Source organism: Balaenoptera ricei, chromosome 15 (genome assembly GCF_028023285.1).
Source record: "Balaenoptera ricei isolate mBalRic1 chromosome 15, mBalRic1.hap2, whole genome shotgun sequence".
Taxonomy (NCBI): domain Eukaryota; kingdom Metazoa; phylum Chordata; class Mammalia; order Artiodactyla; family Balaenopteridae; genus Balaenoptera; species Balaenoptera ricei.
The window spans coordinates 1,689,555-1,715,810 of NC_082653.1; the positions used below are offsets into that span (position 1 = coordinate 1,689,555).

The following is a 26,256-nucleotide window of genomic DNA, read 5'->3' on the forward strand; positions in this document are numbered from 1 at the left end:
CCGTGGGGTGAAGGTGTGGGGCCGGGAGGTTTCTTCCCCGGGGTAGAAGGCAGGGGGCCGGGCCGGGGTCATTGCTCGCGGAGTGAAGACGGAGGGTGGGGGGTGGTCTTCCCGGGGGCGAATGCGGGGGACCAGGGTCACAGCCCAGGAGGTGAAGGTGGGCGCCGCGCTCCGCGCGTTGGGCGCAGTAGTAACTGCGGGTAACGAGCGCTTCCGGCGGGTCAGCCGCTAAATATAAGGTGCTGAGCGCATCTTCTCTTTTAATCCGCCCCTCCCCCCAAACCTGCGGTGGCGTTCCGCGTCCCTTAAAATAAATCCCAGCCGGCCACCAGGGCCTCCGAGACCCGCCTGACCTGGCCTGCTTGCCGCTTTGCCCGGCTCCGGCTCGGAGGCCTCGCTGTGGAGAAACGGGCCGCCCCCTCCTGTTCGCCAGACCCCCTTCTTGCCTGCACAGCCCTTTGCTCGATTGGTGATTATGTCTGCGCTTGCTTTCTGCCTGTCTCTCCCTCTTGACCTCAGATCAACGACTAGTATTAGGTCCTGAAAAAAACTTGGTGAGTGGTGACCAGCATTTTATAAAAATGAAACAATGAGAGAGGGCATCTCACAGTGAGTGCTCTTGCTCTGTGAAGCATTTATTTCACCTACACGTATTTAAGTGGGTACTTGATCAAGATGCAAAGTGTATTTCTTACAATAAGTGCCAGACGAAAAATGAAAGCCGCTGCAGAGAACACCTTACGGCAACCTGCACATAGGCCCTGACTCCCCATTTTACAGAGGAAACTGAGACCCAGCACAGGACAGCTGCCCCGCCTGCCCTTTGTGAATCCCCCCATTCCACCAGCACCTGGCAACAGTAAGAGAACAGTATTGGGTTGGAGAAAAGGGAGCACAGAAGGAGCAGACGAGAAGATGGAAAAGTCTTCTAAATATATCTGCCGAGATTTACCAGTGCATCTCTGCTCCTGGAGAATCGCGTTGGTGAGGAGAGGGCGGACAGCGCGGCCCCAGGGTTAGCCCAGCTCCAGTCAGAGAGGTCTCCAGGCATCGGGGCATCCTGCTCTTGGACAGGAGACAGACTCTCCCTCAGCACAACGCAGTCTTCCCCAGGGTGCACCTGTGTGGCGTTGGTGCCACCCCAGGTCTCCTGACCACCTCAGCGACCATCTGGCCTTGTGGTCCCCCTGTACAGCAGAGTTCTTCCCCGCCCCCCACCACCACTTCCCAGGTCCAGAACACGACTTGCCTAAGGTCACAGGTTTTGTGCCTCGGAACTCTCGCCACAATCTTCTGTGTGTGCTGGATGTGGGGACGCGCTCCTCACCAACTGGAGCCGATTCTACCTTGGAAGGGGGAGCTGGGTCCTGAGCTCCAGGATCAGGGCAGGGGGCAGTTCCCGGAGACCTCTGAGAGCCCACTGGGCCCCCGGGTGTACAGCTGGGTGGTTCCCTGAGGACATCAGTCACTGCAAATGCCCGGGCAGGGCAGAGGCTAAAAATATACGTGGTGCACAGGTCCAGGAAGGCTGGCCCTGCCACTCATTCCTTGGTGTCCTGCCCAAAGTGGAGGGCACTTGTGAAAGGTCTGAGAGGGGGAGCAGTTTTGTGGAGCCTCAACTTGGCCCGGGAGTCCATTGGTGTGGTCTGTTCTCCGTGCGAGGGCACACCCCTCCCTGAACAGCAGCTCCACCCTAAACAGCTGTCCACAGTGCCCACCCGCTCGGTCATCACCAAGCCTTAGACTCCTGAGCCTGGGGATGTAGAGAAGCTGAAAAACCCTGGGCAGGTTGGACTCCCTGCCTCAGTTTCTCCTTTTGCCAGATTGAGAAGACAGCTGTCCTGCCCATCTCACTGCTGGATGTGAGGACCCCAGAAGATAATGCCTGTGATGGGCTTTTGAGAGGCGCTAGGGGCTCGTGCATGGGAGACGGTGGTCCCTGCAGAGGACCACAGAAGCAGCTGGCCGGCTTTCCACTGTACCCATGAGCCACGTACCAAGCCCTGTGTGTTCAGAGGACAGCGTCCCTTATTAAGGACAGGTGTGAAGATAAGGACCCAGGACCCGGCCTGGGGTTCCATCGCAGCCCGTGTCCTGTAGCAGGTGAGGGGCACGTGGCCACAGAAGGCCACTTTGTGACTGATGTGAACCTGAGAAAGAATGATGGGCCCAGCCACTGATTTCACAGGTATCATTGCTTAGTAGGAGCAAAACAAAACAGGTGAGTTGATTCAAAGAGGTATTAGTAACAGATAGGTGGACACAGATAAAACAGAAATCGAGTCTGGGGTCTGAAGCAGGGGGTGTGCCAGCAGGGTGGGACCTTGCCTGTCCCCTCCTCTCCTTCGGGCCCTAACGCACAAGAGGGGCGGATGTCCACCCGCTAGGAGGGAGCCTTTGCCCGGAGAGAGCGAGGAGCCAGGAGGAAGCTGAGGGTTACAGTCGGGCTGGGCGCCAAGGGCAAGGCTGGCTTTGAAGGTGACCCGTACCAGGAGCCGTTCAGGCAGGTCACAGGGCTGGGAGGCCCGGGCGGCTGTGTTCAGGGCCTCTGTGGTCAGGGAGTAAAGACAAGAAAAGCAGGGTTGATCCCACACAGCCAGGAATTCTCCCCGAGGTCTCTGCTCTCTGTGAATCCAGTGGGAATCCATCCCCGTCCCCTGGGCCTGCAGGGCTGTTTTCCCTGGAGGCTCCGTGAGCACCGCTGGCTTGAGGTTCATGCATCTTTGGACCCCCCTCCTCTCCTCGCCCTTCTCCTTTACCCCTTCCTTCCTTTTCTGTCTCCCTCTTCTCCCCCTCCCCCTTCCCTACCTCCGCTCCTCGCCTCCCCCCGCCCGGCCGCCCACCCAGCTGAGCCTTCCGGTGATGAGGCGTGCTGTGGGGAGTAAACAGGAGTGCGTTAGGACCCAGACCCAGCTGAGCAGCCTCGGCCCACCTTTCCAGGCCCGGCTGGGTGGGAGAGGTAAGCCAAGTTGATGGGACTCTGGCAGCCCCAGACACTAGGTCCCCAAGTGTCAGATTCTAACATGGTGGCCCTTCAGAAATACAGAGAGGAAACACTTAGAGAACATCCTGGGAACAGGAAGATGGATGGGCCAGTCGGCTTTCCTCTCCTGGTGACGATTAAGCCCCTCGATACTGAGGGCTTTAAGAGCTCAGGAACAGCTTAGGGTGCACATTCCTGGGACCCCTTAGCCACCTTCACCACCCAGGGCCGGTCAGGCAGACGTGGCTGGCATCCTGGCCCCAGAGCCTCCTGGCTGTGCCTCTAGCATGAAAAGTGGGGCCCAGGTTGTGCCTCGTGCTGTGAGGATGGAAGGTGCAAGCGAGCTGTTTGCACCAGGCCAGCGTGTGGGAGGGACCCTCGTAACCCCTCATCCTGGGTCACCAGCGTCCGCTTGCATGTGTGGGGCCTCCCTGAGCAGGGTGATAGGAAAGGTAGCTAGCGACCGGGGCCTACCACGCACACAGGGAGGGTTGAGGGAGGCTTCGGTTCCCTGGGCCCTGAGCATCCCCAGCTGGGCCCACCCTCACCCATCCCACAAGGCCCTCCTCACCCCTTCCCTCTGCCTGGGCTCCCTCACCGCCTCATTTAGGGAAGAAGAGGTGTCCGGGTCAGAGAGTCAGTGGTGAGGGTTTGGCTCCCCTGCGCCAGACCGGCAGGGGTGGCTGCTGAGAGCAGAAGTGGGACAAGACAGGTTTCAAAGGGGAGAAGGAAACTGCCCAGAGGCAGAGCACGTGGGGGCCGCTCCTGGTTCCTCCCGCCTCCCCGTCTGCTATGTGCCCTGGGCGTCTCCTCCGGCCAGCTTCTCCTGGGGCAGGGTGCCGTCAGCCACGGTGACGGGGAGGCCAGCGGCTCAGGGTGACCTGCCCTCACACCCTAAGAGCTTCCACGCTGGCCTCGGGTTCTAGCGCAGAGCTTGGCACGAGGCAGGTGCACCATCGCTGTTTGGCTCACCTTGAAGGGGGCCACGAGAGGGCCCCGGACAGGGGCTCTGCCAGCGTTCCGTGCCAGCCGCCCGCACCTTGCCTCCTGGTGGGTCCCGAGAGGAGGTCGGAAAAGGGGGGTGGGCAGTGGGGAAGGGGACTGTAGGGCCCCCTGTGTTCCCCTGAGCGCACTACCCGCACAGTCGGGGTCGTTTATATTTATCGACAGAAGATCCCTCTAAGGGCCCAATGGTGATGCGCGTATCTCTTTGGCAGCAGACGCTCACTGGAGCGTTTTCACAGCAGAGCTGGAGACCCCCACGACCCGTGACCTCTAGCAGGAGACTGGGTCAGCCTGGGCACCACACGTGAGCAGACCGTGGCCGCACAGACAGGGCCACGAGGGAAAGACACACAGAGAACAAATGCCCTGTACAGAGTCACAGGCCCCCGCAACGTACACAGGCTGTTAGAGGTGAGGATGGCGGCCCCCCGGGGCCTAAGGGTGAGGAGACCAGCCTGGGCTAGATGCTCAGCCAGGGTCACACGGCCACTGAGTGGCCAACCTGGGATTCCGATCTGAGTCTCAGGCTGCTGACCCGGACACCCTGCCTCGTGGTGCTCCCTGCTCAGCCGCGGGGGAGATACCAGATGCGGCTTCTTCCTTCAAGGAACGCACGCTGTACAGGTGCCCCAGCTGCAGACTGTCCTGAGGCTGCAGCTGGGCGCTGCGGGGAGAGTTCCTTCACCTTGTCCTCTCTTGACCCCATGCAAAGGATGCAGGATGCGTCCCAGGGAGTTGCCCCAGTAACCCAGAGGCCTACCCAGGGAGCATCCTAGGATGTGAACTCCAAGTCAGCTCCAAGGCTGGGCGCTTGTCTTTGCACCTGCCTGATGGTGCACGAGTGCCGGCCTGGCAGAACCGCAGCCCCCAGGAATGGAGTCGTGTAAATAAGGAGTGGGGGACTTTCCTGGTGGTCCAGTGGTTAAGACTCCACATTCCCAACGCAGGGGGCCCAGGTTCGATCCCTGGTCAGGGAACTAGATCCCGCATGTCACAACTAAAAGTCCGCATGCTGCAACTAAAAGACCCTGCACGTGGCAACGAAGATCCGCATATTAAATATTAAATATTAAATATTTAATATTTTAAATATTAAAATTAAAAAAATAAAATAAAGAAGTGGTAGAGACAATCCAGCCCTCCCAAAGCCTGTGGTCCCCTGGCAGTGCTCGGGAGCCAACGTGAGGGCCCCTCGTCTGCGAACTGACATTCTCACCTGGCGAGAGGCTGGAGTGTGGCTGGAAAGCACCCTGCCGGGCACATGGGTGTTTTTGCAAGTGTGAAGGTCCACCTGTGAACACCATACACCTTCCCTTCTGTGGCTGCCTTAACCCCCCGAACGCAAAGGCTCGGTGGCCAAGCCTGGGCACCGAGGCAGACGCTTGTCGTGATGCGGACGCCCTCAGACGGGCGGGGGCGTGTGTGGCAGAAGGGGCAGCATGCGGGCCGGGCTGAGAAGCGGGCTCTCCTCCAGGAAGATGCCTCAGTCCAGAGCTGCTTCCAGATTTTCCAGGAGGTTTCAGCAGCTGGACAGGGCGGACGGCACCAAAAACACATTGCCATGGCTCGTGTTGCTCATACAAGCGATCGCAGACCTCCGGAAGTACATATTTGTCTTTCCCAAGCAGCAAACATGAGAACCACCTTTGCCTTGGGAGTCTCCCTGGGTTCGGGGACGTGTTTTCACAAATGGCATTTACCACGCTCCCTGGAATCTCGGGGCCAGCAGTGCCGAGTCTGATCTCTCTCCGCGCTGGGCTGGACTGAACTCACGCTTATTCGTTCATTTATTTGTTTACTTAGCAACATTATTGAGGTATTATTTACATACCATAACATTCACCCATTTAAGGTGTTCAGCTCAGTGGTGTTTAGGGTAGTCACAGAATTGTGCAGCCATCACCACTGTGTAATTCCAGAACATTCCGATCACAACTCCCGAAACCCTAGAGCCACTAGCGGTCACTCCCCACCGCCCTGTCCCCCAAGGCCCAGGTAACCACGATGGATTTGCCTGTTCTGGACATTTCCCATTCATGGAATCATACACTACGTGGTCTTTTGTGACTGGCTCCTTTCACTATGCATACGTTTATGAATGTTTTCAAGGCTCATCCAGGTTGCAGCATGTATGAGTACTTTGTTTCTTTCTGTAGCTGAATAACATTCTGTTGTATGCTGGTGTTTACGTGTTCATCGGTTGATGGACATTTGGTTTGTTTCCACCTTTCAGCTACTATGAATAATGCTGCTGTAAACATTGTGTACAAGGCTTTGTGTGGATGTATGTTTTCATTTCCCCCGGTATATACCTCGGAGTAGAATTGCCTGCTCATATGGTGAGTCTATGTTTAACATTGTGAGAAACCACCAGACGGTTTTCCAAAGTGGCTGCACGTCTTTATATTCCCACAGCAACGTGTGAGGGGAGCCTGGTCTTCGTCTGATGCTGTCTGGGGACAGGGTGTCCACGTCTCAGCAGGGCTGTTCCTTCATTTGGAGATGAAAGGCACTTCCCTGCTCAGAGGAGCGCCTTGGCACCAGGCGTCCACGTGCTCTGTCAGCAGTCACCCAAGGGGCCGACTTCCGTACTCAGATGAGCAGGGCAGATAGAGGTTTCTTTTACCACAGGCCTCGGGAGAGGACTGGCGGCCTGCTCCTGGGAAAGCTGTGCTGGGGCTACTGCACAAGCAGCCAGCCTTTTATCCCAGTCAGTCATGTAGCACAGGGGTCCCCGACCCCCGGGCCGTGGACCAGTACCGGTCCGCGCCTGTCAGGAACCAGGCCGCACAGCGGGAGGTGAGCGGCGGGCGAGTGAGTGAGGCTTCATCTGCCGCCCCCCATCACTCCCCATCGCTCGCATTACCGCCTGAGCCATCCCCCCATCCCCTGCCGTCCGTGGAAAAATTGTCTTCCATGAAACCGGTCCCTGGTGCCAAAAAGGTTGGGGACCGCTGATGTAGCACAGGAGACGCAGGCCTTCAGCCTGGAGTCCCCAGACCTTACAGCTCCAGGTCTTCAGGCCTGTGGTCACCATCCCTGCCCTGATACAAGCAGACCTCAGAGATGTTGTGGGTTCCGTTCCAGACCACCGCAATAAAGCGGATATCACAATAAAGTGAGTCATGAATTTTTTTGGTTTCCCAGTGCGTATAAAAGTTATTTTTACGCTGTAGTCTATTAAGTGTGCAGTGGCATTGTGTCTGAAAAACATTGTACGTACCTTAATTTTAAAATAATGCTGTTGGAAAAATGGTGCTGATAGACTTGCTAAATGCAGGGTTCCCACAAAACTTGTTTGTGAAAAATGCAATATCTGCAAAGTGCAATAAAGCAAAGCATAATAAAACAAGGTATGCTTGTAGAATGCAGACTATGCATTCTAATTTCTGCGGAGAAAAATAAGGCCCAGGCAGCAAACACCTTGAAGGAGTGCTCAGAGAAAAAACAAGAACAGCAAGTGAAATTCACAGCTGAGTGTGTCCTGGGCGTCGTGCTGAGCCGTTTACACGCACACGTCTGACGTTTGAAGCAGCGCTCTGGGTGGGGCTCTGTAATCATCCCATTTTACAGACAGGAGGACGAGGATGAGGGCAGGTAAGGAACGTACCTAGCATCCTAGCAGAGCCAGGTGCAAACGCAGGTTGGGGACGCCCTGGCCTCCAGCATGCTATTACACATCCTCCCCAAATATTTGCTGAGCTAATAAACCAACCCTCCCTGGCCGTCCTGCTTGTCATCACGTAAAGGCCAAGTGCGAGAGTCTCTAGGAAGAAAGTGCTGAGACAAGTAAGGGTACAAAGGGTTTAAGGGGGGTAACACCTGTGAGGGGAAGAGTGGAGGAAGTCAGCTTGGGCTGGGACCTGACCAGGTCTGCCTGCCGAGCAGGAGCTCTGGGGCCCAGGGGAGGAGTCTCACGTGGGGCAGAAATGGCCAGGCCTTCGGACCACGGCCTTGCTTGGGCTGACTGGGGCCACCCTGAGAAGGGCACCACCTCAGTGAAATCTGAGGTGGACCCTAAGCCTCTAATGGCTGCGGGCAGTCCGCTAGCCCCGCTCCTGTGCTGGGCAGTGAGTCTCTTTTGGAAGGGAGATCTGTGTGACCACAGCCCACCCCTTGTGCCCACAGGTTCCCTCCCTTGCACGTGGGGGGCTCCTCCAGGGGTACCCCAGCCTCTCTTCCTGGGGGAGACTTAGAAGAGGGAGGGAGGGAGGTGGGCGAGGCTCCGCCGCTGCAGCGGGTCTCGGGGCCCCTCCACTCTCCAGCCTACAGCCCTCCTCAGCTGTCACCTCTGCAGATCTCGGGGGCCTTCCTGGAGTGGGAGCCATGTCCTCGTTCAGGAGGGTCTGAGCCCCTGGTTACTGGACCCTCTCGGGCTGGGGTGCTGCTCTGTCCATTCACGGTAAGAGTCACCACAGCGCCAGGAGCGCCCTCAGAATCCAGCCCCACCGGTCTTGGCAACATGTGCTGGCCGAGCCTTGCAGCCTACACTGTAACTTAATTCTGACAGGCCTGGTGGCCCAGAGAGGGTGTGCGGACAGTCACCTGTTGCCTTATGCGGGAGAGACTTCTGTATCGTCTCCCCCGGGGCCGGCTGGCTCTAGCTGGGGAGGGGGGGCCACGTCTGCAGGCTCAGGTGGCTAAAGGCCTCTGAGGAATCACCTTCTGCATGCACACACTCAGGTCTCCACCCCCTGGGGTCCCCAGGGGTCCCAAGCAGGGTCCTGACATCGGCGTAGCAGTCCTGCCTCGGCTGAGCAATCAACCATCTGTGATGTTCAGCCACTCTGGCCACCATGTCTGAATGTGAGCTTGAGTTTTTTCTGCTTTACCGCCTGAGTTTCTTTGAAGCTGCTAATGAGACTGCTGGCTCCCACACATGGCTCTCAATTGTTTAACTGCCCTCAGCTTGTCATTATCGTCTCTAAGTCAGTGCGACTTAGTCAACGACCCTCCGGTTCCATCTTCCCCCTACCCCCCACCCCCGCTCCTCTACCTTTCAAGCAACCAAATCAGTTTGGATCATGACACGGGGCAGACTGCTGGCCAGTGCAGCCCCTGCTACCAGCTCCGTCCCCCAAGTCATCCCCAGGGAAAGTGTTAGCAGTTAGGCCCCGGGCCAGGGATGGGCTTCCCTCACTGCCCTGGTGGTGAGTGGTCCGGTCTGCAGCTCCATCCTGCTGCCTGCTTTCTTGGACTGCTCCACTCCGAGTCCCAGCTTGTTCTCCAGGAAGTAGATGCTGAGGCGGAGGTCTCTTGGGAAGAAACACCTTCAAGGGGGAAAAGGGAGGCAGCAGGATCGGGCAGGAGGGACCATGGACCGCGATGTGCCAGCCCAGCGGGCAGCTCCAGTGCATCTGCCCATTGGAGGGGTCCCACGCTGAGCAGAAATAGGTGTCCTCATCCCACCTACCGCCTTGCTGGCAGTCGCGGGGATCACCCGAGAAGAGTGTGACCTGGGCTTGAAGCTAATGGCTGGAGGCTCCCAGTCAGGTCACCCTGCTTCTTGCAGCTGGGCCGTGGTCCTTTCCTGGAGGGGCTCTGAGCAGCACATCTCCGCATCTGCACAGAGACGGTGTCAGTGTTCGTGGAATCCATCCCTTCCGCGGAGAGCCCTCAGCACTGTCACCTTGGGCTGTTTTGTGGAGAGTATCATACTCCCTCTGGGAGACTGGCATGGTCCTGGCCCTTTTCTGCAAAACTGGGCCCCACCCAGATGTTGAGCATCTTTTCATGTTCTTATCGGTCATTTGTATATCTCCTTTGGAGAAATGTCTATTCATATCCTTTGTCCATTTTTAAATTGGGTTATTTCTCTTTTTATTATTGAGTTGTGATAGTTCTTCATATATTCTAGATACAAGTCTCTTCTAAGTGTGATTTGAACTTTTTCTTCCTCTCTGTCGGTTTTTTCATTTTCTTGATGTCTTCTGAAGCACAAAAGTTTAAAATTTTGAGGATGTCGGATTTATCTTTTTTGCTGTTGTTGCTTATGCTTTTGGTGTCATATCAAAAGAGCCATCACCTAATCCAAGGTCTATATGTATATTTTCTTCTAAAAGTTTTACAGCTTTTGCCCTCACATTTAGGTCTTTGATCAATTTTGAGTTAATTTTTGTGCCTAGTGTGAGAGAGGGATCTAGCTTCTTTCCTTTCCATGTGGGTATCCAGTTTTCCCAGCATGATTTGTTGAAAAACCTGTCCTTTCGTCATTGAATCATCATGGCACCCTTCTGAAAAATCATTTGACCATACGTGTGAGGGTTTATTTCTGGGCTCTCTATTCTACTCCAGCTGGTCTATGTAACTCTCCATATGCCAGTACTGCTCTGTCTTGATTACTGTAGTTTTGTAGTAAGTTTGAAATTGGGAAGTGTGAGTGCTCCAACTTTGTTCTTCTTTTCCAAGATTGTTTTGGCTATTCTGAATCTCTTGAATTTCCATATGAATTTAAGGATTCATTTGTCAATTTCCACAAAGAAGCCACCTGGGAGTTTGATAAGGATTGTATTGAGTCTGATATACAAGTGGTATCAGGGAAACGCAAATGAAAATCAATTTGGGGAGTACCACCATCTTAATGATATTCAGTCTTCCAATCCCTGAACATGGGATATTTTCCCATTTATTTAGGTCTTCTTTAATTTTTCAACAATGTATTGTAGTTTTCAGAATATATGTTTTGCACTTCTTTTGTTAATTTACTCATAAATATTCATGGGATTGCTTACTTACTTTCATTTTTGTTTTGTTCATTGCTTCTGTATAGAAATACAACTGATTTTTTGTATATTGATCTTGTCCTGCAACCTTGCTGAACTTGTTTACTAGTTCTAATAGTTTTCTAGTTGTGTCTTTAGAAGTTTCTGTCTACAAGATCACATCATCTGCAAATAGTTTTCCTTCTTCCTTCCAATCTGGATGTCTTTTGTTTCATTTTCTCGCCTAATTGCCAGCCCAGTCCGCTGTTAGCTGTATTCCCAAAGAAATGTTTGTGTCACCAAAAGTCAAGTAGGGAACGTTCAGAGCAGCACTCTTCATAACAGCCCCAAACTGGAGCCCCCAGTGCCCACCATCTGAAGAGTGGATACGTAGCTGGGTGTGTCCAACCATGGATCCTGCAGCAGTGAGCGTGGACCCTCTGCAGGGTGGCAACAAGACAGATGAGCCTCACCTACCGCTGAGGGAGAGAATCCACGCACAGGAGAACCCAGTTCCTCGGTTAGTTAAAAGTGGACTCACCACGTGACCCAGCAATTCTACTCCAAGGAGTATACCCAAGAGAAATGCAAACATATGTCCACACAAAACCTTGTGTGTGCATCTTCACAGCAGTACTATTCCAAAAATGGAAACAACCCAACTGTCCACCAATGGATGGATGGATAAACAAAACGTGATCCATCCATGTAATGGAATATTGTTCAGTCACAAAAGGGAATGAAGCACTGACACAGGATACCATGTGGGTGAACCTCAAAAACAAGATGCTGAGTAGGGACTTCCCTGGCGGTCCAGTGGTTAAGACTCCCTGCTTCCACTGCAGGGGGCATTGATTCGATCCCTGGCTGGGGAACTAGGAGCCTGCCTGCCGCATGGCACAGCCTAAAAATTAATAAAATAAAACATTTTTTTAAAAAAACGATGCTGAGTGAAGGAAGACAGACACAAAGGGAAGACACATATTGCATGATCCTATTTATGTGAAATGTCCAGAATAGGTAAATCCATAGGGACAGAATGTGGATTAGTGGTTGCCAGGGGCTGAGGAAATAGGAGGGTAGGGACTGACTGCTTACAGTTTTCCTTTCAGGTGAGGAAAACGTTCTGGAACTAGGTAAGGCTGATAGTTGCACAACATTGTGAATGCCACGAAGTTGTACACTGTAACAAGGTTGAAATGGTGACTTTTATGTTATGAGAATTTTACCACAATAAAAAATATTAACCCCCCACACCCCCAACACACACACACACAAAATAAAACACTGGGGAAACAAAAGACAGAAGTCTGTATAATTCCATTTACCTCAAGTCACCAACCTGGCTACAGGAATGCATGATATTAGAAGTCAGGTGGCGGTCACTTGGGGGAGGGGTGGGCTGGGTGGGGTGTCTCTGGGGTGCTGGGCACATTCTGCTCCTTGATCTGGTGCTGGTGACCTGGGTGTGTTTCGTTTGTGAAAATTCACTGAGTTGTGCACTTTCCAGTGTGTGTATTTTCCCTCAAGAACAAGTTAAGAGATGAAAAATCAAGCAGTGCTTCTCTTTTTTTAAATGATAAAAGAACAACACATCCATTTAAGAAAATAAATTGCAGAAAAAGCACAGAGGAGAAGGAAACTCCAAGGTCCCCATCACCTTTCCAGTCTTTTCCTGGAGAGCCTTGGGCCCCAGGGCAGCGGCCAGCACTGAGGCCTGAAGCTGGTGAGAACCAACGCTCTATGATTTCTGGCAGATGGATCAAGTCGACTTGGTTCTGGTGAGCTGTGAGTCCACAGCCTGGGGCGCGCCTTCCCTCCTGGTCTCTGGGTCATGTCTTTCATGTTTCAAGTTCATGCTTTGGTTTTTCTCATGCCACTCAGGTTTATCACGGAGGGCCAGCGGGGCGTCAGGCTCCTCATGAGAAGATTCAACCTTTTTCTCTCTAGAGCTGGGCTATCCTTCCGCTCTATAAGCTTTAAAAAAAATAGCATGTGGGTTCTTGGGGCAGGATGTTCATTTTGCAAACAGTTTCTGAATGGCACAACCCATTTTGATAAAATATGACTGTCAAAATGCATATTGGCCTGAATTTGGGAAAGGTTTTTTTTTTTAAATTTATTTGTTTATTTATTTATTTTTGGCTGCGTTGGGTCTTCATTGCCGTGCGTGGACTTTCTCTAGTTGCGGCGAGTGGGGGCTACTCTTCGTTGCGGTGCGTGGGCTTCTCATTGCGGTGGCTTCTCTTGTTGCGGAGCACGGGCTCTAGGCACACAGGCTTCAGTAGTTGTGGCTCGCGGGCTCTAGAGCACAGGCTCAGTAGTTATGGTGCACAGGCTTAGTTGCTCCGCAGCATGTAGGATCTTCCTGGCCAGGGATCGAACCCATGTCCCCGGCATTGGCAGGTGGATTCTTAACCACTGTGCCACCAGGGAAGTCCCAAAATGTAGAACACTTTCAATGTCATAGGTCCATTTTTTGCTATAGATTTGCTATAGTATATTTAAATGCAGTAAACCCCCCCACCATTCAATGTTATAATTTTGCTTTAAATAGACATGTATTTTAGAGAAATGAAGAGGAAAAATATTCTTTTATATTTGTTCAGGTATTTACCATTTCTGATGCTCTTCATTCTTTCCCGACGACCAAGTTTCTATCTGGTATCATTTTCCTTCAGTCTGAAGAATTTCCTTTAGCATTTCTTGTAGTTTAGGTCTGCTGGTGATGAATTCTCTTAATTTTCTTGTATAGCAAAATATCTTTATTTACCCTCATTCTGGAAAGATAGTTTGAAAGTTTGACATTCTGCAAAAGGGTTCACGGACTTTCTTTCAATACTGAAAGGTGTTGGTCCACTTTCTTCTGGCCTCCATAGCTTCCGATGAGAAGTCAGCAGTGTCACTTCATTGTTCCTTGCATGAGATGTGTTGTTCTCCTGCAGCTACTCATAAGATTTTTCTCTTTACACACAGCTTCCAACAGTTTGACTATGCTGTGCCTGTGCATAGTTTTCTTTGAGTTTATCTTAGTTGGGGATTGTCGAATTCTTCAAGCATGTAAATTTATGCCTTTCACCAAATATAGAAAATTCTGTAAATTATGTCTTCAAATACTCTTCAAATACTCTTTCCTGCCCTATTCTTTCCTCCCTTTTCGTGGTTTTAGTTGCACAGATGTCAACATTTTGATTCTATACCAGAGATCCCTTATGCTCTTTTTATTTATTCCCCACTCCTTCCTTTTCAGACTGAATAAATTCTATTGATATACCTGCAAGTTCACTGATTTTTTTTCCTCTGTCATTCCACTCTTCTGTTTGGCCCATTCAGTTAACTTTATGTTTAGGAAATTTTAACTTTCAGTTCTAGAATTTCCTTTTTAAGATATATTTTCCAGTTCCCTGCTGTGATTTATTTATTTATTTGTTTATTTATTTATTTTGGCCATGCCATATGGCATGCGGGATCCTAGTTCCCCAACCAGGGATCAAGTCTGTGCCCCCTCCAGTGGAAGCATGGAGTCTTAACCACTGGACCACTAGGGAAGTCCCAACTCTGCTGTGATTTTTTAAAAAATCTTTTCACTCGTTAAAAGCATATTTTTCTTTACATGAGTGATTATAATAGTTACTTTAAAATTTTCTTTTGCTAATTCCATCACCTGTGTCGTATCAGGGATAAATTGCCCATACTTTTTTTTTTTTTGAGAATGGCTAAGATTCTCCTTTTCTTTGTTTGTTTAGTAACTTTAGACTGTGTCCTGGATATTGTGTTATTTTGTGTTGACCTTGGATTCTCTTATATTAACTCAAAGAGCATTGATTTGATTATTTCTGTGTTTGTGTTAGCAAATGGAAGATGACTTGGTGGGGCTCAGACAGCAAGTACTGTCCCTTGGACAGCAGCTCAGATCTCATCTCAGTTCTTTTATTCTTAGCCAAGATGCTTGGAGTCTACCCTATGCCTGTGTTCCAATGTCACCTGGAGATTTAGGCTCAGGTTACAAACAGAATTTGGGTCTCCCCTTCTCTCACTCCTTCCTTTCTGGGATGCCCCCAAATACTTTCCAGAGGGTGTCATTGCCCAAACTCTATCTCCTGGCTCTCAGGCCAGCAGGACTGCAGGTGTTTTGTTGGTGTTTATCTGCCCTGCATGGCATGGCCTGCCCTTAGGCTAGAAGCTGTGAAAGCAGGCAGCTCACCTGGCCGTTCTCTTCTTCCAGGGCTTCTCCTCTCCAGCACCTGCCTGTGCTCACTCTGGCTACTCCAGGTGAGCGTTATGTTGTCCAGAGTTCATAGTGCCGTCTGTGGCAGGTTAGTTCAGTAGGAGTTTACATACTGGCAATGGAAGCCTAGCTTGTCCATTTCTGTGCAGAGATCCTGCCTGGGATCTTAAAATCCATTTGCATCAATCTGTAGAGTATGTTGGGGGAGAAATGACATTTTTACAATACTGAGTCTTCCAATTCTTGAATGTGGTATATCCCTCCATGTAATTATTTTTTCTGTAATTTCTCTCAATCGTGTTTTACAATTTTTTGTCTATAGGTCTTGAGCTCTTTTTTGTTAGTTTTATATTAAGGTATTTGGTGACGCTGCTGCAAGCCAAGAATGCCTGGGGCCACCAGAAGCTGAAAGAGGCAGGAAGGATCCTCCTGGAACCTCCAGAGGGAGCGTGACCCTGCTGACACCTTGATTTTGGACTTCTGGTTTCTAGACCTGTGAGAATAAGTTTCTGTTGTTTTAAGCCCCCAAGTTTGTGATAATGTTACAACGGCCCTAAGAAATGAATGCACCTGCATTTACAATCAGTTATGTGTTCATCCTGGGACACGGATCCCCTCTTGACTGCGGCACAGCCTGCTGAGTCTGCAGCGCTGAGAGCTGCCGGCTGGGGCAGGGAAGTCTGGTGAACCAAGACTCTGGGAACAGGGTAGGGCCACCAGCTGCCATCTAGCTGCCTGTCTTTTTTTTGAGATTGTTTTGTTGTGTTGTATTTCAGGCAGACAACAAAAGCATAGGAAGTATAACAAACACTGCGTATCTTTCACACAGCCAGAGCAACACTGAAATTATTGACTCGTGGTTATGTTTATCCTTATATTTAAGACAGCGTGTCTGATGCTGTCTCCATTTTATTGAAAAGACAATATACTGCTTAATAAACCTTAAAGTCCCACACAGCTGCCGGCCTGGGAGGCTGCCTTTTTGCTCATGGCCTTGCACGTCTGCACCGCTGTAGGTGGCGAGGATGTACTGTTTTTGGGTTCTGCCGTTCTCACTTAACAAGAAACATTTTTCCCTGTTTAAACCTGGTGTTTATATTTACACTCGTTTTCAGGCCCTTTTTTCTTTTCATGCTAGTTGGGATTTTTGTTTCAAACTACGGAAGTCACAGGGAAGCTGCTTGTTGAAACAAGTAAAACCACAGAGCGATATTCAAAGAAAATGCCCCAAGTCCCCAGGGTGGCCAAGGTTAACAGTTTGGTAGCGTCTCCCCGCCCTCCCATCGGGAGGAGGGGAGGAGCCACGTGGCTTCCGCCCCCACCCCCGCTCTCCAGGCGGCCCGTGCTCTGGAGGGCACCAGATGCAGGAGAGTGCCTAAGCGGTCGGTAGCTCCCACCTTCCCTGGGGGCGACCCCTCTGGAAGGAGAATTGGGCGGAGCGGGGTGGGGCGGGGAAGGCGGCGCACGGACGCTTCACCTCCCACACTTCCTGCAGGACTGGAGGGCGCCCCGGAGGACTCTGGGGGTGATGTCAGCACCACTGCGGCGCGGGGCGTTGGAGGGGTCCTGGCGGGCCTTCAGAGGACGCAGGAAGTCCCTGCACTGTGGGGAAGGAGGAGGGGCCTGAGATGGCACCACCTCCTCCCTTCACTGAAGATCTGAGTAACTACAGGGGCGGACGGGAGGGGGACCCCCTCCCCCGGGCCTCAGAACCCGGGGGTCACGGTCTCGCGGCAGCCAGTGATTTGCCCAGTAGCACGGCTGCTAACTCTTCTACCCTGACCCCGATCTGAGTGTTTTGAGTGTAGACTACGGTGTACACCTCTGTTTCCCACTATGGAGGTCGCACCCGGGGCCGAAGTCAGCTTGTTTTTGTTTGGCCCACCTGAACATTTTCTAATGAGTTGTCAACATTAAAGATGATGAGATTTTACACGTAATTCCACAATTCTGCTCTTGCTCGAAAACCAGACTGTCCGCCCCCGCTGGGCTCAAAGAGCGGTGGGGATGGCGCGCAGGCACCCCGGGTACAAGGTCCCCCACCCCAGGTTTGTCCCACCCCTTTCCTTTCCTGCCTTCTGGGCACTCAAGTTCGGGTGCAAAATTCCGGTTCTCTCTTCGCAGGGTTTCCCCCTGACACTGTGGCCCGTGGAGGCCCCTTTCCAGGCTCCAACCGCCGCGTCCATTGTCTAAACCTGCCCCGTGAGCGGGGCTCGCGGGGGCCGGCGGGTTCTTTTGTTAGGCGGTTAGAAAAGATCATTTACGTGTCAACAGCTTCCCGCATTGTGCTGCGGTCCGTGTGACTGCGGCGCGGGCTCTTCAGCTGGAGCGAGGCCGGAGGCACCTCTCTGCGTCCCCCCCCCCCCCAAAAAGGGAAGAGAACCACTAGGCATGTCCCAGAATACCATCTTTCGGTGAATAAACCCGAAAACACGCAGGAGAGAACTTTACGTGAATTCCTTCTACAGAGAAGGTGCTCGTAAGGTTATTTTAGATAACTTACTTCGTCAAAAAGATAGAACGGGAAATAAGGACCCGAAGAAGACCTCCAGGCTGGACGCTCCCTACGGGAGCTGCTGGTCCCGGCCGGCGCCACCATCTCACCCAGTAATTTACAGACACTCGTGTCCGGGGGCCGCGCCGCCGGAGAAGATGAGTCACCCTGGCGCGGCCCCGGGCGCCGACCCCCGCCCCGCCCCCGCCGCCCGAGCAGCGGCCCTCACGGCGCGAGACGCCGGGTCTCGGGCGGACTGAGGCGCCGGGCCGAGGGGCAGGCCAGCGCTCGCCCCGCCCGGTGCGCCGAGCTCCGGGTCTCGCGCCCGCCGGGCAGCAATGGCGCCGACGCCCAAACCGCCTCCCTGCCTCGGGCCCCGGCCCCAGCCCGCACCCTCCCGGGGCGCCGGGTCCCCGCGGGCGGCGACGGCGACTCCATAAGGGGCGTTGGGGTTCCGGGAGCACGGCGTCCCCGGCTCCCTCGCCTGCCCGCCCGGCTCTCCCGTCAGCTCCGCCCGCAGCCATTTTGGAGCGAGCGGAAACAAAGAGCCAGTCACCGCCGCCGCCCCCACCAGGTCCCGGCCGCGGTCCCTGCCCGTCTCGTCCTCCTGGCCTCCGGCCTCTAGACCGTCCGTCGGTCCGGACCCCCACGTCCCCGCCGGCCCAAGGGCGCCGTGCCCGCCACCAGCTACCCACCCGCCCGCCGAGCCCCGGCCGCCCTCCTGCGCACCGGCCTCTGCCGCTCGCAGCCATTGGCCGCACCTTTTAGGCGAGCGCCGCGGCCAATCGTGGGGCGCCGGGCGGCCGGGCGGGGGGCACCACGGCCAATGGCGAGGCGCCGGGCGGCGGGCGGGGGCGGGCGCGCCGCCGCGCCTGCGCAACGCGCCGCCGCCGCCCTCCCCCCCCGCCCGGCCGCCCGCGCCCCCCGCCCGGCCGCCGCCCCCGCCCCGCCCGGCGCGCGCCGCCCCCCGCCCGCCCCCGCGGCCGCCCGCCCGCCCGCCCGCCCGCGCGGAGCCTCCTCCCCGCCCAGCGCCGGCCGAGCGGCGGCGGCGGCGGGCCGAGGAGGAAAGATGGCGGCGGGCTCGGATCTGCTGGACGAGGTCTTCTTCAACAGCGAGGTGGACGAGAAAGTGGTGAGCGACCTGGTGGGCTCGCTCGAGTCGCAGCTGGCGGCCAGCGCGGCCCACCACCACCACCTCGCGCCCCGCGCGCCCGAGGCGCGGGCCGCGGCCGCCGGCGCGCTCGGGAACCATGTCGGAGCCGGAGCCGTACCGGCCGAGGGCGCGCCCGCAGCGGCGCCGGAGCCGCCCCCCGCAGGTAGAGCGCGGCGCGGCCTGAGCGCGGGCGGCCGCCGGCCGGGCCCGCGTCCTCACTGCGCTGCCCCGCTTGTCCCCGCAGGGCCCGCCGCGAAGCTGAGCGCGCTCGAGGCCGGCGTGAGCGCCGCGGCCGGCGCCGGGGCCGGGGCGGGCGCCGCGGCCGGGGCCTGCGCGCCGGGGGCAGCGGCCGCGCCCGAGCCCGCCGCCAAGCCCGCCGCCCGCAACGGCCCGCCCGGCGGCCCCGGCGCCGCGCAAACTTTGAATGGGAGCGCCGCGTTGGGGAACTCGCTCCGCGCCGCCGCCGCACCTGCTGTCAGCCTGCTCCACAACGGGCCCGCGCCCGCGCCGCCGCCGCCCAAGCCCGCCGCCGCCACTGTCATCCAGACGCCGCCCTTCCTCAGCGCCCCCCCCGCGCCCGCGCCCCGCGCCCCCTCGTCCCCCGCGCCCGCCGCGACCCCCGCGACCCCCGCGCCTGCCGCCGCTGCCCCGCCGCCGCCGCCGCCCGCCGCCGCCAGCCTGGCCCGGCCGCCCGGCCCCCCGGCCGGACCCCCGGCGGCCGCGCAGAACGGGGGCAGCGCCGCGCCCGCCCCCGCGCCCGCCCCCGCGCCCGCCCCGGCCCCAGCGCCCGCTTCTGCCCCGGCGCCCGCCGCCAACAGTCAGCCCGGGCCCGCCGCCGCGCCCGCGCAGGTGGCCAAGGCCGACTCGCCCAAGACCGCGCTGCAGCCGGCGCCCCCGCCGCCGCAGACCCTGGCGGCCAGCTGCCCGGCCGGCGCGGGGGCCGGCATGATCCTCGGGCCAACTATGCAAGGGGCTCTACCCGCCGCCGCCGCCGCCGGCCTCCCGCCGCCGGCCCCCGGTACCCCCACCGGGCTGCCCAAGGGCTCGGCCAGCACGGTGACCCAGAGTCTGCCCAGGACGCCCTCGGCCACCACCGGCGGGATCCGGGCCACGCTGACGCCCACGGTTCTCGCCCCACGCCTGCCGCAGCCGCCGCAGAACCCGACCAACATCCAGAACTTCCAGCTGCCCCCAGGTGAGTGGCCGCGCCGCCGGGCGGGTGCGTGCGTGCCCCGCAGCTGGGCGTCCAGGAAGTTGTCGGACTGGCAGGACGCGGAGGTCATGGGCACTGCGCGGGCCTGCCGCGAGCGGGGGTGCGCCTCTGCCCCTGCGCGGGACGGTCCTGGGCGTGCGAGTGTGTGTGCGGGAGTGTGTGTGTGTGATGTGGCAGTGGGGGCCTCCTACCTGGTGCAGTGCTTGGCTCCAGCTTAGTCCATTGCGTTGCAGAGCTTTTCTGCCAGGGCTGCCAGTCCAGCGAGGGGGTCCTTTGCTCCCTTCCTGGCCCTGTGTGCCCCTGCGCAGTCCCCCCACGGTGGAGAGCAGTAGCAGCTGCTGCTTCGGGGACAACTTACTGGGTTATTCAGTCTGGGCCCGTGGCTTTCCCACGCTTGGCACTTTTCTTCCTGATTTTTGGGATCAGGCATGTGGTCTGTGTCCTCATTGAACTCTTCTCCTTGTTTATTATACTGAGTTGTGATTGGTATCCCCTGCCGGTGGGCTAGGGACCCCGCTTTCCTGGTGAGGTCAGCGGAGTGGTGCCCCCTCCACAAGGCTGGGCAGGGCTGCAGGGAGAGCTTTCGCTGCCCTGCTGACACCAGGATGGCAGAGTTCCCAGGTGAGCCCGGAGGAGTCGCGGGGCACACAGCCTTCCTGGTCGGAGCCCTTGCCTCACGCCTGCTCTGCAGCCGTGTTTGGGCACTCCTCGTAGTCACCGTGTCGTTCTGCACGGTGTCCTCATGTAGAGGGTGCCCGGTTGCCTTGATTATTACCAGTGAAGTCGGCGGTGGGCACGTGCTCTCCCATCAGCGGGTCCCTCGGAGGTACAGAGGGTGCAGGAGGACAGGGAGCCTCCGTGATCCCACGCTCCATCTCCCGTCATCTCGGCAGCTCTTTAGGTTCGCCAGCGAGAGGTCCCCCACGGCATTACGTGTCCCGCTGCTTTGTTTCGGGCTTCCTGGGCAGAGAGAAACTCCAGCGCTGGGGCTCCCTGTCTTCCCTTCCATGCCCTCCGCCTCGCCTGCGTGGACTCGGAGCGCCCCTCCCCTGCTGTGTAGTAACGTGTGCCGCCGCACAGGAGTAGTAGAAACAGCACCTCCTGTGCCTGTGTCCCCGTGCTTTCTGGAAAGAACGGTTGGTCACCTTGAGAGGATTTCAGCGTCTTGGAAGGAAGGTTTTGCTGTCAAAGTGCTGTGAAGTTTGGAGCGGTGGCGAAGCCTGGCAGGGACCTGATGTCACAGGGGTGGGAGGAGGGGAAGTTCCAGCCAAGAGCAGTGTTTTGGGGTGGTTGTGGGAGCCCCCCTGCTGTGAGGGGGGTGTAAGTTACTTGAGAGGTGCGGGCTGCCCTTTGCAGCACAGTTTGCTTTTGAGTTTGTAGGAGGGTTTTATTAAAGGTTGTGTTTTGCTCATTATGTGTCTTTTGACCTTTTAGTGGAAGATATGTCTGATCTTCAGTAACGTTTAAAAAAGAGAATTCGTGGTTGTAGCACATTATGGAAAACGCCAAAATACTTTTTACCTAGTTATTAAAATACCTTCTCCGTGGTCCTTGGCACCTGCCTCGCTCCTAGCAAGGCCGGTTCCGTGCACTGCACTTTTGTTATTGAAAACTGGTGTGAGCTCGTCAGTAAATTTTGCGAGGCTGGCGCTGTGCCTGGCTCCCAGGGCGGGGCGGAGGCCCCCCTGCCCCCCGGCGTGCCCGGATGGTGCCTGTAGGTGTGGCCGTTTGGGGTTGACTGGATCCCCTTGGTCTGGGCCTCTGCGTAGGTGAAGCCTTCGCTACCTTATTTCTTCTGGGGGGAGGAAGCTGTGGTTTGGAAAGGGCACCTCTGTCATCTTCGTTGTGATTGACCCTGGACTCTCTCTCATCTCCTGTGCTAGCGGTGTGTGAGGGATGTCTGCATGTGACAAGTAGGCGACTCCTTGAAGAGAATTGTAAAAGCGCTGACTCTTTGCATGAGTTCTCACGAGTCTTTGCATTAGTCCCATGCGTGAGAGCGGAGAACAGCTCTTGTTGACATTTGGGTGACAAATGCTGAGAGCTGTGCTTTAAAGGGGCCAAATGCTTTCTAGAAAATAAAAGATTCGCATTCATCTCTTCATGCTCCGCTCCCCCCACAGCTGATCTACTGATTTGGAGCGCTGATTAATTCTGCTCCTTCACTTTAACAACAGAAGAAGCACAAAAAGTATAGTTAAAATTACTACTAGTGCCCCACAGCAAAGTATCTTCTTTTAAATAGCATAAATTAATTCTTTAAATCAAAGTGACAGATTACGGATATTCTAGTTACCTCGTACGATTGGTCAATCAGAAAATATTAAATTCTGTTTGATGTTTCCTTTTCATTGAAATCTTTCATCATAAAAATGTACAAAGCGGAGGTGGAATTAACTTGTAAAAATAACTATTGCTTGGATGATCACTCATTCTTGTTAGTACTCAGGCATTAGGGGTGGGCAGGGTTTTCAAAGCTACACTTAGGTGTCAAGTGAAATAACAGACTGTTGGCAGTTGGAGTGTGGGTGAGAGAGGCCTGCCCCTCCCTGTGCCTTCCCTCCCTGTAGGTCAGAGTCCGAGGCGGGAAACAGAGGGACAGAGGTTTCACCGAGTCCCTGAGGGCCAGTCAGGCCTTGCGTGTTTCATCCTCACAGCCCACCGTGAGCGCACGTTGAACTTGGTTTCAGTAAACTCAGTCTCGATATTCCTTGTCAGGACGGTTTTGTAAAGAGACGTTGATGTTATTGTAATTAATTTACTCACTTAAGGGTACCAGAGTCTCAATTTTATCTGCTGTGGGGAATATCAAGAACACATAATCCTTCAGAGAGATTGTTGCAGCAAAGGCAGTGGACCCAAGAACAGTGAAAAGCACTAGTTCTGTACAGCTTAGAATAGTCATAACATCGAAGTAACATTATTATAGTTGAAAGGAGAGAAAAGTGATACGACACCAAAATTGGCATGTGCGCAAATGGTTTCAAGAGATCTTTTCAGATAGGTGTTACGCCAGAGATGCTTATTTCTAAAGGTTATCTTTTGGCAAACTTGCATTTTCAGCAGTGTATGTCTGTCTGTTCTGCTTTCACAGAGAATTTGTTCTCTTGTGGGTCTAAGGTTTGGCCGAAGTGTCGGTTCTCATTCCAGGATAGAACACCTTTCCTCCATACCTGGGCTTCGGGAATGTTTGCATGGGGCTGGCTTAAGATGAACACTCCTGAGGCTGCTGAGGTCTAGGGCAGGGGTTCCCATCCTTGGTGAATAGAATTATTGGATGGTGGGGAAAAGGGAAAAAGAGTCCAGGGTAGCCGACTGTGCTGTGTGGACCGGGTTGAGTTCTGGGAAGGCTGATCCTGAGCCAGGTGGCAGCCCCAGAGTTTTGGGCTCTGGTCGTCTGGTGGCCGACTTTGGCAGAAGTGCTTTGGCACAAGGGACGTTCTTAGGAGTTTAGATTTTGTTACTTGAGGGCACTCTTGACCTGGGACAGAATATATGGTTCTTTGGAGCCTCAGTTTCCCCAGGTGGAAAGTGAGCTTGACCATTTTGTGAAGCACTGTGAAATTGCATTGGGAGGAACGGTACACATCACTGTCAAGTAGCGTTTATTCACACGCTGTCTCAGCTCCATTACCTTTCTCACTAATTTCCAAGCAGTATGTTGCTGTAGAGGTAGCAAAGTTTAAAACACAGTTTTATTCCCATCAAAACCATGCCAAGATTGGACAGTTTCTCAGTGACCAGGGGGCCTGGTGTGGTGGCTGGCTCTGGTTCTGTACGTGAGAAAGTTGCTGAGGTTGTCACAGATGGGCCGTAGACCTGGGGGACATGTCCTGGCAGCCATGGGGGGCAAGGGGGTGCAGCTGTCTGCAGAGAGAGTGGACCTGGGCAGGGGGCTCACTTTAGGCCAAAGGCCTTCACTGAGTTTTTCTCTTGACATCCTTAGATAACAGTGACATTTGAAGAAAAAAAAAAAAAAAAAACAACTCTTGGGGAGCTGTACGCGGCCAGCACTGTCAGCTCTGCTTAGCGTAGCACAGTGGCGTCTGAGTTCGCTTCCACGCCGGCTTGGAGGCGAGGCCCGCGGCGGGCAGGCAGGCGGTCACTCTGCCTCGCTGTCTATCCCGCCTTGGAAGCTGGCTGTCCGCAGGGTGGACGTAGCCGTCTTGGTGACGTGCACTGGGATGACGCACACACATGTGGGTGTTTTTCGGAGCTGGTGGTTCTCACGTTTTAGCAGCAGCCAGGAAGGGGGTCCCTCAGGCCCCTCCGGGGCGTCTGCTCTCACTGCGCTCCAGGGCAGCGGGCCCTGCCCTTGTGGCGGAACCACCGGAGTTTGAAGAGACAACTTTCCGAGCACTACGGCGTGAGGGGCGGGTCCTTCTTTGTGAGGGCTCTGGAAGGAAGCGGTCAGGAAAGTGGTCTCCTGGCCAGGGGGCGGCTGTCTCGTCCCCCAGACTGTGGGGTGGAGCCTGGGCTCCGGCTCCTCAAGGGCCTGCAGAGTCTCTGACAGGTGGGCGCTGGGCCCCCCGGCGGTGGTGTTTGATCGGAACGGGAGCGGCCGGGTGCAGACCCCGCCCCGGGGGAGCAGCTCCGTGGGAAGAGCAGCAGACGCACCTGTCTGTTTCCTTGAAGTCCTAACGAGACGCCGGTGGTTCCCATGTGCTTCCCGAGCCCGTTGCAGAGCCCGTTGCAGTGTAAGCGTAAGCTTTCCTCATCGCAAATGATACGTTCTAAGAAAGCTTTTTCATAAATCACTAGTTGTATGTGAGTTGATCAAAACATAATTAAAACCGTTTTTGGAAATCTTGAAGCAGAGATTTTGAAGGACTCTGGAGAAACTTGCCTGAGATTTGGGGTAATTTGCATAGGTCTCAGAAGCACTTTTCCTTGTCTTCATGTTGATAACAAGCAGGAGACTCAGATTTTCTTGATTGTCTTGATTGATTCGGTCACCGTTTAGAGCTCTCACCTCTGAAATTTGTCTCCGGCTGGAGGTCAGCAGCCTTTTATTTAATCAGGCCTTTGATAGTAAATAAAGCAGTCGAACTAAGTAAGAAAACCAAAGGAGAGGGGAGCTGTTTGGAGCAGGACCCTCTGTCCTGAGTGCTGTGCGCCTGGCAGGTGACTGAACTGTGCTGTTTCCTGCTGGGCCTGAGGGGACCGTGGCTCCTGGCCTGTAAATTACAAATGCATGCACTTCAGAGCTTCTTACTTAGAATAATTGCCCTTTAACGCTCAGTGAAGTAGAGCAAGTGCTATAAAGTCATGATTGAAAATTGGAAACTTTGTATTTCTAGGGTAGAGCTATGCACGCTTTGAATGAGAAATTTTAAAAATAAATTTATTTATCTTTGGCTGCGTTGGGTCTTCGTTGCTGCGCGCGGGTTTTCTCTAGTTGCGGCGAGCGGGGGCTACTCTGTTGCGGTGCATGGGCTTCTCATTGCGGTGGCTCCTCTTGTTGCGGAGCACGGGCTCTAGGCACGCGGGCTCCAGTAGTTGCAGCACGTGGGCTCAGTTGTTGTGGCTCACGGGCTCTAGAGCACAGGCTCAGGAGTTGTGGCGCACGGGCTTAGTTGCTCCGTGGCATGTGGGATCTTCCCAGACCAGGGCTCGAACCCGTGTCCCCTCCATTGGCAGGCAGATTCTCAACCACTGCGCCACCAGGGAAGCCCTGGCAGGCAGATTCTTAACCACTGCGCCACCAGGGAAGTCCTAAAAATTTTGAATTTTATATGTCTCGAATAGCTACACCAAGGAATTAAAACCTTCAGTAAACAAAGAGATACAAAAAATGTCCACAATTTAGATTCCTCTCCCCACCCCCATTTGAGAAGTGCATAGATGTCGCCCCTGTTTGTCCGGCTTCCTTGTCTGGCTGCCTGCCTGTCTGTGCTGCTGCATGGGCGTGGATGGAGGCCGGGGATGGAGGCCGTGGATGGAGGCCGGGGATGGAGGCCGGGGAGCTCCCCACCCTCTCGGCGTAGGCATCGTGAGCCGGGCTTGAAGCAGGGCCTGTGAGCGCAGAGCCCCTCTGCAGCCCTGCAGGCCTGTGAAGCTGAGTTGGACTTTTGTCCTTCCCTCCTGAAGTTAGAGCCTGGATGGGAACTTTCTGCCTCTTCCACGTGGCCTGGGAGGAAGGGACATGCACGCTGATTTTGAGCCCAAACGTGTGACCAGGTGAAGAGGAGGGTGCGGGATATCCGCGCTGACACTGGGGAACTAGCATCCTTCAGCGCTTGTTTCCGAATATTTTCTAGTTCCAGAGGTTGGGGGAAATCCTAAAACGGTTCTTATGACCGTATCAAATTGGCTGTCAGATTTTAGAACTTAGGGGCAAGCGGTAAGAAGGTTCTAGCTCTCAAGTGACTTGTTTTTGTGGGGGAGGTCAGTGGTCTGAGTAGACACCAAGTGGACAGGGCAGGACTCTAGCAGCCAGGAGACCTAAGCCCTCCTCCCCAGGGCTGGGCGCGGCCTGC

The 26,256-nt window shown here is 54.9% G+C and overlaps 1 protein-coding gene and 1 long non-coding RNA gene across 3 annotated transcripts in view; both read left to right on the forward strand.

Annotated features, from left to right (window-relative positions):
* Positions 1-352: 352 nt before the first annotated feature.
* On the forward strand, positions 353-7,106 carry LOC132348641 (uncharacterized). 2 transcript variants are annotated; one of them, XR_009497514.1, is made up of 3 exons: positions 353-2,221; positions 4,201-4,399; positions 6,404-7,106. It is a non-coding gene; the product is annotated as an uncharacterized LOC132348641 (long non-coding RNA). The 2 variants fall into 2 exon arrangements; XR_009497513.1 differs by having other exon boundaries at positions 4,204-4,399.
* Positions 7,107-18,417: 11,311 nt separating this feature from the next.
* The window catches only part of TAF4 (TATA-box binding protein associated factor 4), a 70,295-nt gene continuing 62,456 nt past the window's right edge, over positions 18,418-26,256 (forward strand). The window contains exon 1 of the mRNA XM_059898533.1: positions 18,418-19,759. Within this exon, the coding sequence (XP_059754516.1) occupies positions 18,481-19,759 (1,279 nt within the window). The 5' untranslated portion in view covers positions 18,418-18,480. The remainder of the gene's footprint in view (positions 19,760-26,256) is intronic.